The following is a 10,300-nucleotide window of genomic DNA, read 5'->3' as shown; positions in this document are numbered from 1 at the left end:
CTCATTCCAGGCCTGGTGCTGCACCGGGGCTTCTGCCAGCTTTGGCAAAGGCATGAGGCCGTCACAGAGGCTGTGATGAGCCATCACCCTCGCCTGCTCCCGCAGCGCTGGGGGCTGGGCTCACCCCTTTCTCCGGCGCTTGGACAGGGGATAAACCCCACAGAGCAAACTCCTTCCACCCGCTGCAGCATTAGCCCGTGGAATCACTGCTACCGATTGGCAGCCAGGCTGTGAGTGAGTCGAGTTTGAAAGAGGGACTGGCCACCTCTATGGGGAACAACAATCCCTGGGGTGTGATAGTTAATGGACAATAATTCTGGGAGTAAGGAAAACATCCCACGTCAGGACTTAAGCCGACCTCTGATTATTAGAGACCTTCCTGGGGCAGATTATCCCACAGCTGTCATTGGGCTGGTGAAGCTTGCCCATGCTCCACCGTGAGCAATGCCGGTGTGTCCCCCTGTGATTGGAATGTGATAGGGATTCCTGCCACATTTCCACCTCCTGGGAGACCGAGCTTCAAACATGGACTCCTAAATCTCCCCAAATCTTGGACCATTGAAGTGACTGGCCTCATTGTGGGACAGGGATTGACCCATAGATGCCACAGTGACTGTTCCGCCATCTGTTATGTTCATAGCACACACACACACAGTGGGAAACAAAGCATAAAATCCTCTCGCTGGCTGGCTGCAGCACAACACAAGGTTATTTCTTAAGTCCAGAACCCTAACAGTCAAGAACCCAAAACAGAGAGAGACAAAGCAGGCTGCTCCCTGCGGTAGATGGGCATAATCCCTCTCCCCCAACTATGCCTCCCGTCCTTTGCTCTAGGCTACCTCTTTTGCAGACAGACTGCTGAAAAAACCAGATCACACACTTCTGCACGGAGGCCCCCAGCCTGTAAACAGGACCAGGAAGGCCCCCAGCAGATGTAAAGTGTGTGCTTGTGAGGCTAACACAGTTTTCAATACACCAATTTCTCAAGTGGCCGTTACGCTGCCAGAGCAGCCTGGTGCGGCCTGAGTGTTGCTGAGAATCCGGACTTTGTTTGTTAAATTCGGTGGGACAGTCCTGAGGAAACCAGGGTTTTCTCAGGGGTTTCATTAGAAGCAGCCAGCGGGGGTGCATTGAAGGAGTATTGGGCCCCTTAGACTAGACTCTGGCCTTGGTTATACTTGTGTAAAATCCATAGCAGCCTTAATTACTCTAATAGTTTCTCCAGATTTATCCCAGTGTAAGAGCAGAATCAGGAGCCACCAGGAGGGGATCCAGGCCTGTGGCCACTCTGGCATTGCCTGCTCCCCCAGGGGTAGTATACGCTGGCTTGGTCCCACGGCGGGAGCTCTCTGGCAGCTCATGGCGCTGAGCGTCCAGCTTCTTGCCACCCCCCTGCACCCACCACCTCCACCTTCTGGTTAATTAATTCCATGCCCCTCGTCCAGCCCCGCAATCAGTTCTGCCCCCTGCAGCAGCCCCCACATCTGCCCATGACCCCCCAGCGCACCTCAGGTCCTCCTGCAGCGAAAAGGGTTCTTCACCCCGTCTCCTGGGAGGGGGGGCTGCCCCAGGGTCTCTTTATCTCCCCCTTCCAGTCCTGCTGTTGAAGGGATGAAGGGAGGAGGAGCAGAGAGCAGCTGGCCCCGTTTTTCACAGGAGGAGAGGGAGGAGAAGAGAGCAGAGATGCTGTGAGTTGCTGGGCTCTCACTGTCTCCTCCCCTGTCCAAAAACTCTCTGCTCCTACGGAATGACAAGGGACCCCAGCCCCACCTGGCTTCGGGTCCCAGAGGGGCCCTGAGTGAGCCTCAGTGGTTCCCCTCTAGTGTTTGGTCCATCAAGAAGATAACTTTCTACTGCTGCCTGGCAATGGAATTGCTCCTTTAACGTACACCTCACTGTGGTGAGGGATTCAAAACAGCTGCTCAGTGGGGCCTCTCTGATTTCCCCTCCCAGATATTAATGAATGTGCCAGATCCTCTGCCATCTGCGGCCCGGGAGCCCTATGCAGCAACACCGGCGGGAGTTTCCAGTGTACGTGCCCAGCTGGCCTAATCCCTTCCACCGGAGTCGGGAGCTGGGTATTGAACCAAACCACGTGTGAAGGTGAGTTCTCCCCCAGCGGGCAGAGGCGTCTGTACCCAGCAGGTCTCTCTGCAGAGTCCATGGAAACCAGGAAGTCTAGGAGGCAGGCAGGGGGCAAGGATACCTAGTTTCTCTCCCCACCCTCACACTCAGGGGCTCCCTCTAGTGCTAATGCACAGACTTGGGGCTACCAATGCCCCTGTGTTTGTAGAAGGAAAGCCTGCAAATTCATCCAGCCACCTTACCACATGCTCAGACCAGCTGGAGGGGGGCAGGTGCCCAGAGTCATGTGCGGGAAGCAGGGTACAGGAGCAGGAGGGCGGGGCAAAGCGCAGTGTAAATGGAGGGGACAGAGCCATGGAGTGAGATGGGGAGGAAGGGAGGGAGTTTTATTAGAGCAGCCGCTTGTTAAACTGTTGGCAGCGCAGCATGTAGACAGAGAGCAGCCAGCGGGGCCGGAGGACAAAGGGATTTTCCCTCAAGCAGGAGCCAGTTGATATGAAAATCTGTGGTGAAAGCGCTAATATCTGCTCCTCTCTTCCCGCTGCTCCAAGACCCCTGCTGTAACAGCAGCGCTGAGTTGGAGAGAATCAAAGAGATGCGCAGGAACTGCCCTCTGCAGGTACCTTTGAACCCATCCTTCATTTGGTGGGATTTTGCCCTGTGTTTTATGCCACCAATATGGAAATTCCCAGACAAAAACCTTTGTTATTGTTTTTTCGGTAGCGCCTACAAACCCCAGCCAAGATTAAGGCACAGCTGGGTTTGTTCCTTTCATAGCTGGACCCGATCCTCCTCCTCCTCTTCCTTTTCCTGCTAGGCTGGTCCCATCTACGTGCGATCAGCTGTTCAAGTCCTTCTCCCGTCTAGTCTGTCTTGGAGCAGTTCCTCGCAAACTCTGCAGCTCATCAAATCCTTTTGTATGACATCCCCCCAGCGAGTTGTGGGTTCCCCAAACCTTCTCTTACCTTCCGCTTCTAAGTTCAGCACTTTGTTCCCTGTTTATTCTTCTGACCTTCTTTTCACACACCCGCACCTGTTCCGTTTCTCCGCATGAATCTCACTGCGGTAACAACCCATCGGGCGTGTCCTGGGCTGCGCAAGTCTGATACAGTCTTCAGGGATCTAAGGCCCGATCCTGAAAAGCTTCAGTCACACAATTAAGGGTGTCAGGATCAGGCCCCTGCATGTTTGCCCTGCAGTGCCTGCAGAACTCACCCTCTGCCCTGGTCTCTGCAGGGAGAGCTGAGCAGCAACAGCAGCAGTTTTTGCTCTTTCCTGAATTCGACCTTAGAGATTTTGACATCGACGTGTGGAGCCAGGAGTGCGGCATTATCTCTAGAGGTGAGAGGCTTCACCCCCTGAATGTGCCCTGCTGGCTAGGGCCCCCCATGTGCCCCGCAGCCCGGAGCCCTGCCTGCTGCTAAGCCGGTTTAGGAGTCTCACTGCGGGTGACAGATACTCTTCAGAAAATATCTGTGCCCTCCACTGGTGGGTGGATGGGTGGGTGTGTGCGTACGTGTCCTCTAGTGGTGTGGGTGGGTGTGGGCACATGCAGATGCCCTCTGGTGGTGACGCTTGTGTGTGTCCACACACCCTCTAGTGAGCTGTGTGCACGTGTCTTTGTCCACCTTTTAGTGTTCAGAACTGTTGTATTGTGCATCAGAAGCCCCATACTGCTAACAGTTAATGGGGATTCTCCTTCAGCTCATCAGCCAGGGACCAGGGTCTTTCAGGATGCAGGATCTGGGTTCTCTCTCTCTCCCAGCTCTGCCATACCTTTCTGACCTCGGTAGCCGGGGGCTTGTGACAATGTTATGCCCTGGGAGGGAGGGATGGGGAAGCGGGGGACGAAGAAGGCATGACAAAGGGTTCCAGCCCCTCCTACCTTTGTAAAGGGTTCCCCTCTGAGAGCACTGCAGCCCCCTGAGCTGGGAGAGGCTGTGACACCCCATGTCCCTAAGACACGTCGCTGTCCCCTGTGAACACATGGAACGTGGTGCCTGCGCCCCCGGACTCCTCGCTTCCAGGGTGTTTCCTCTCCCCAGAAAGAGATTCGTACTTTCAGCGCCCTCATGAACAACACCTCCGTCTGGGACAGCATGAGCGAGGGGGAGGTGGCGTCGGCCGTGGACGTCCTGCTGCAAAGCATGGAGACGGCCGTGCTGGCCACTGCGCGCAGGTCTCCGGAGAGGATGACACAGAACGTGACAACAGAGTCTATGGGTGAGGGGGGGCGGGTGGCTCTCAGCGCTGCCTGCTGGCTGCCGGGAGATCCGGGGTTCTACACTGGGCCCCAAATCCACTGGAAGTTGGAGCCGAAATATCTGTGTGGCTGTGAGCCTGTGGTGAACACAGACACGGACCTGCCCTGACCCGGCCCAGGAAATAGAGCCCAGCCCTGCCAGTGCCCCAGGAGCAACAGAGAAGGGAGACACAGACAGAATGTGGGAAGGGGGCACGGAGGGGTGGCCAATGGGACTCAGAGGGGGGAGCTCCAAACTTCCCCCTCCCCCAGTGGGGAAGAGCCCTGAAGCCCTGCCGCACCAAGTGGCGTGGGAGTAGGCGTGGAGCTGGCCCAGCCGGGACGGATTCCCAGGAAAGTGGTTTCACAGCGAGGGGCTCTGTCGTTTCCCCTCCCCCCTGCAGCTGTCCAGACGCGGCTCGTCACAGGGGCCTGCAGCCAGGACAGCGAGGTCTTCAGGCTGAGCGCTCACGGGGAGACGATGGACGTCCACTGCGATACAGTCACTGGGGCAGCCACACAAGGTACCATCCTGGGGATGGAGACACCCAGGGCCCAAACCACAGCACAGAGCCATTCCCAGGCACCGACCCCCAAACCGGGTTCCCCCATTCCTCCCTCCCCAGGGATCTGCAGGCTGGGACCCTCACCTCTGTCTCTAGCACCAGAGTGCTCCTTCTCAGGCTGTGGGGCTGTGAGCTGTGCAGACCCTTTGTTCCCAGCTGCCCTACAGCTTGAGCTCCAAGCGGTGAGGGGCTGCGGGGTCCGAGGGGAGGCAGCTGATGCAAGGGTCTCTGGTAGGACACGAGCCCAGAGAACAGAAAAAACAGGGACCCCTGAATGGGATGAGAGGGGACCAGGGTAACATGTACCCTCAGCTGCCACATTCAGGCTGGTGGCCCCTAATCCACCAGCACCAGGGGAAGCTCATCCGTGGCCAGCCCCTCTGCCTGCTCTCGCTGAGAAAAATGATATCATCATCTCTGCTTCCGGCAGCCAAAAGCTTCCAGCCAGACGTGTTCCTGGGGGCTCTGAGAGAGGAGGTGGCATGGTCCAGTGGCAAAATCTTATGAGTTGTGGCCAGGACTCCTGGGTTCCTTTCCCAGCTCTGCCATGGGCTCGCTGGGATCCCTGGTTGCTGGGCACCTGGCTGGCTCATTCTTTGCCATAGCGTCTCCGTCTCCTCTCCCAGCAGGTCTGATGGCTGCTGTTGCTTTTATTTCTTACTCCACACTGGGCTCCGTCATCAACAGGACACTTCTCAGCCAGGGAAATCCACCAGCTTGTGGGAAGCTGGGGAATAGTCACCTCAACTCCAGGGTGGTGAGTGGGGCCGTCGGAGGCAGGAGACACATTCACCTCTCCAGACCTGCAAACTTCACCCTGCGCCACAGCCAGGTCTGTTACTGCGTGTATAGACGCGTGCTAACCGAAACAACGCTCTGTGCTCCCGTAGGGATGAGGATGATTCTGTTGTGTTTCCAGGACATACAAGCGAAGGAAGAGTCTCTCTGCGTCTACTGGAAATTTGTGGGCGGGGAAGGCACCTGGTCTCGGGACGGCTGCACCGTTCTGCACGCGAACAGCACTCACACCACCTGCAGCTGCGACCATCTCTCCAGCTTCGCCCTCCTTATGGCTCCCACCACAGTGACGGTATCTCGGTGTTAGACTCGGATCGCAGGGCGGGACTCTCAGCGCCAGCCGCACTCTGCCATTGCTTGGGCAAAACTGTCACAGAATCCATTGGCTGGTATCCTTTGCCTCAGTTTTTCCCCTTGCACGGTGAAAGTCCAACAAATGCTCCTTGAAACTGCCTTTGCCCTCTCCCTCCACTGCACCCCACTCACAGCTGCTGTCCTTGGTGAGCGAAGGCCCAGAGTTCAGAGGTGCATTCACATGGGTTCCCCTCCCGCCAGAGGGGTGGGGAAGATGGCATTAGAAATGCCTCAGCTACTGCTGCCGCCATCTGTGCAACTTAGGTCTGGTCTACATGACAGACCTATATCGGTATGACTACGTCGTTTGGCATGTGAAAAATCTACTTCCCTAAGTGACGTAGTTATACTGACCTATCACCCCATGTAGACAATGCCGTGTCAGCAGGAAAGCTTCTCCTGTCGACGCAGCTACCAGCTCTCGGGAAGGTGGATTGATTAAGCCAATAGGAGAAGCTCTCTCCCGTCAGTTTAGAGCATCTTCATTAAAGCACTACAGCGCCGATGCAGCATTTTAAGTGTACACGTACCCTGAGGTTCAGCAGCTAGACCTGGTTATCAGCGATTTCAGCTCTAATGATCACTTAACAAAACAAAGATTCTCATTTGAGTCAAATCAGCGGTGTCTTGAAACAGGGCAGAAGGAGAGAGTGAAACGGCAGCTAGGCTTCTTTTGGCAGAGCCCACATCACAGGGTACAAAAACCTGTCTTCACGCAATCAGGATCACAACATGCCACTACCCCTGCACTCAGTACTCAAATGATTAGTCACCCAGCACTAGCCAAAACTGATCACTTTGGCAAAGCAATTCCCACTACTGAATTCCTAGGCAGAGCAGGTGGTTTTTGCAAAAACAGCCTGTTCCTGAAGTCTTTCCCCCCTCCAGGGTGACACACTGCACCCCAAAGCAGTACCCTGTGAACCCCATATTCATACTTTCAGTGTGGCTGTAATAGTTCATACTAAGCAGGCCAGATAAATATCTGATGAAAGGTCAGAATATCTTAAACCCATTGTGCTGTCCAAATATGTGTAGCGTCAGTATGTATCAAGTTATGAGATTTTGCTGCATAGTTGTTAGAGAAATATGCTGTATGTTTAAGAGTCTCTTCTACCAGGGCAGGAGCCCCCACCCAGCAGAGTGTGAAGTGACTATACTCCAGCAGGGAATCTGCAATGGGATAAAAGGGATTTACAATACAGTGACAGCAGCACAAGACTGTACAATGGAGATTGCTCAACTCTATGACTCAGTCGCATGAGATGACACCACGGGGGTGGGATAGAGCAATCTTGTGAGTCAGCAGAGCACACCTGGATATGCTTGTACTCATGTCTACTAGGTGCTTGGTCAAAAGATATGAAATAAGGGATAAGGGCTGCATGCCTTGGCCTTTCTCCTCCACACCTATGCTGGAAGCAATGAGAGCACTGAGAGACAAAGACTTCGGCAGGAGACTGGTCTCTAGTTTCAGGGAGAAGCTCGTGCCTTGAGAACTACAACATCCAGTGAGGTGAGAAAGATTGCTTTATCTAGTGTCCACCTGGTGTTATCAAGATTAAGATTTAGATTGTGTGTTTATCTTTATTTTCTTTGGTACCAATCTTTTTGCCTATCACTTATGCTGACTGAAAATCCAGCTTTCTGCAGTTAATAAATCTGTTTTATATTTTAACCAGCACAGTATGTTTGTTTGGAAAATTTCACCTAAGTTAACAAAAGCTTGTTTCTGTCCTCTTCACACTGAGTGAGGGGTGGACTAGGTTATAAACGTATACTGGTCAGGCTTCCAACCAGGGCAGGATGGTGCAACTTTGGGTGCAAGGCACAGAGCTGTGCTGAACTGGCAGGTGCCTTTCTCTGTGAGATTTGCAAGTGTCTCGGGGAGGAGTCACACAATCTAGCTGGGTGTGGGGGCATCATGTGCTGCTGGGCTGAGTGATCACAGCACCCGGAGGGGTTTGCTGCTGGTCACTAGCAAAGCTTTGTAATGGACAGCCCAGGCTGGAGAGTTTAGGGGGCACAGCAGGTCCTAGGTTGTACCCTGGGGGAACCCGTCACACCCAGCTCATCACTAGATGCCTGGGACGGGGGAAGAGGAAGTTCATTCTGACCCCACTTACACAAGAATGAAGAACATGGAGGAAAAGTGGAGGCTTGTTTGTCTGAAACAGCTCCCTGCTCCGCTCAGCCCCAGACACAGCCACCTCTGCATGGGAGAGGAAGCTGCTGGTTTATTACACACTGCTGATTTCTGCTTCTGGTCAGGAATCCAGAGGGGAATCTTCCCTAGGTCATTACAAGGCCTGGTGGTTGAGGAGATATCAACAAGACCCTTTCACCTCCAGAACAGCAGCTGACCCCTCGATTAGGAGGTAGATAGGGGGCAGGTCCCAGAGGCTGATCCTAACAATCCCTACCGCTTCTGTAGTGCCTTTCCTCAGAAGATCTCAATGCCTTTACAAAGGAGGCCGTTATCAATATTTGCCCTCATAATGTCCTGCCCCGTCCCTCCTCTTTCATATCTCTGATCACCCTCAGTGCTTTCTGTTGCTTCTCTTCCTCCTTCACCAAGTTCTCATGTTGTAACAATCCCCACCATAGGGCAGCGACTGGGTGTGAATTTAGAACCTGCAGAACCAAAGTCCAGATCTTCACCGCAGTTAGATGGCAGCAGTAGTAGGCTTTTATCCTCCATGAGGGCCAGCTATGAAAAGCGCACAAGCTAAGCATGTTCCACCATGGAAGGTTGGCTGCTAATCAAAATCTGGGCAGGGTAATTGTTGAAGAGGCCTGGTGGTCGGTATCCACTAGGTACTGCCAGCATTTCAGAGCACTACGTTCCCCCATCAACCCCTCTACTCTGCAAACCTCAGAGCACCAGGCCATTGCCCTCTCCTTCCTTCTGACTCAGCCCTTCCCTGATGCCCAAGCAAGTGGAGTTCATTACTGTCAAGGCAATAACACTCTCAAGTGACAATCCTGGGCTTTTCGGTTTGTCTTGACTCCTCACACCCATGGGGATTCCTGTGGCTTTGGAGCTGTTCACCTGTGTGTCATATGCCCTATAATGCTAACAGAGATTCTCTGTCAGCTCAGGCCCCAGGGCTTTTAGAGTGGGTGGCTCTGGGGTTCATCATTGTGGCTGCGATGTTCTGAGCTGGCTTTGTGTGAAGCATTGAGCAGGCCTGGGGAGATCTGGATTTGTTACAATAAAAGGAAGGAAGGGAGGGGAAAAAATATGCCAGCTCCCAAGATCATCCCAGGGCCATTCTTCCTTAGCAGCAGGGCAGGAGCCCGGGTAGGAGGGTGAAAAGTGACGCTGGGTAGAGAAGAAAATTAGCAAGAACGTCAGCCCACACACCTTCTGGGGAAATTGAGAATGCAAACCCAGAGAGATCTGCAGGGTGGATGGTGAAGATGAGCAATTTTCCAGAGGTCTGTCTACTTCCCACAGCCCCCATGACCCTCCTCTGCGGTTTCCAGCCCGGGGGAGGTCAGGCTGTTTGAATTTTACTTACACTCTTCAACTGCAACAAGTTCAGAAAAAACAAAAAAATGTAGCTGTGTCCAATTGATGTTGCCTGTTCTCAAGGTGCAATCAACCAGCAAAGCGTATCATGTCGTTCTCTGGTGGCTGAGCCGCTCAGCTATAACAGCCTACTGCTGCTGCCAGGTGGTGGAGCTGCTCCTCAGCCTCAAGAGGTGGCGGTTTAGGACTCGAATCCTGATGCAAATTATCATCAACCCAGCTGCCACATTGCTGAGCCTCAGAATCTTACAATGGAAGAGCGACCCTGGGGAGCTGGAAGGTTTGGAGGTACGTGGACAACAGCCAGGAAAGAAGCCCTCACCTTTTGACTCCGAGAGCTTCCTTCAGCTTTCGGGGGGCCCAGCTGCAGGCAAAGGGGTGCGTTCCCCCTGTCGGGGCTGACCCAGGGGAGACCTGAAACTCTGTGGCCGAGGGTTGGCCAGGAATTTTTCAGTTCCTGTTTATATCACTGAGCTCAGTGGGTCACAGTCCAGAGTTAGGGAAAGAAAATTAAAACCAAAAACATGTACACTCTTCCTAGAAGGCTGCAGCGTAATCCAGAAATCCACCAACCTATTACAGAGAGTCGGCTGCTCCCTAAAGCAGACGGACACAACTCACAGAGCCCCCCACCCTTCACACAGCACAAAGAAAACCCCTCTCAGATGTAAAATGACAGCTTGTAATCTTCACACCATTTTCAATATGCCACATTCTGCG

The 10,300-nt window shown here is 53.7% G+C and overlaps 1 protein-coding gene across 1 annotated transcript in view; it reads left to right on the top strand.

The window, feature by feature from the left end:
- Window positions 1-2,587: 2,587 nt before the first annotated feature.
- LOC137166554 (adhesion G protein-coupled receptor E3-like) overlaps window positions 2,588-10,300 on the top strand; it is a gene marked incomplete at its 5' end in the record, with an annotated part of 33,845 nt that continues 26,132 nt past the window's right edge. The window contains 6 exons of the mRNA XM_067568326.1: window positions 2,588-2,704; window positions 3,322-3,426; window positions 4,131-4,308; window positions 4,732-4,851; window positions 5,520-5,725; window positions 5,813-5,993. Of these exons, the coding sequence (XP_067424427.1) occupies window positions 2,588-2,704; window positions 3,322-3,426; window positions 4,131-4,308; window positions 4,732-4,851; window positions 5,520-5,725; window positions 5,813-5,993 (907 nt within the window). The remainder of the gene's footprint in view (window positions 2,705-3,321; window positions 3,427-4,130; window positions 4,309-4,731; window positions 4,852-5,519; window positions 5,726-5,812; window positions 5,994-10,300) is intronic.

This window comes from Emydura macquarii, unplaced genomic scaffold (assembly GCF_026122565.2).
Source record: "Emydura macquarii macquarii isolate MOO-44397 ecotype Brisbane River unplaced genomic scaffold, CSIRO-AGI_Emac_v2 contig_2883, whole genome shotgun sequence".
Lineage (NCBI taxonomy): Eukaryota > Metazoa > Chordata > Testudines > Chelidae > Emydura > Emydura macquarii.
This window is presented reverse-complemented; position numbering and strand designations above follow the sequence as displayed.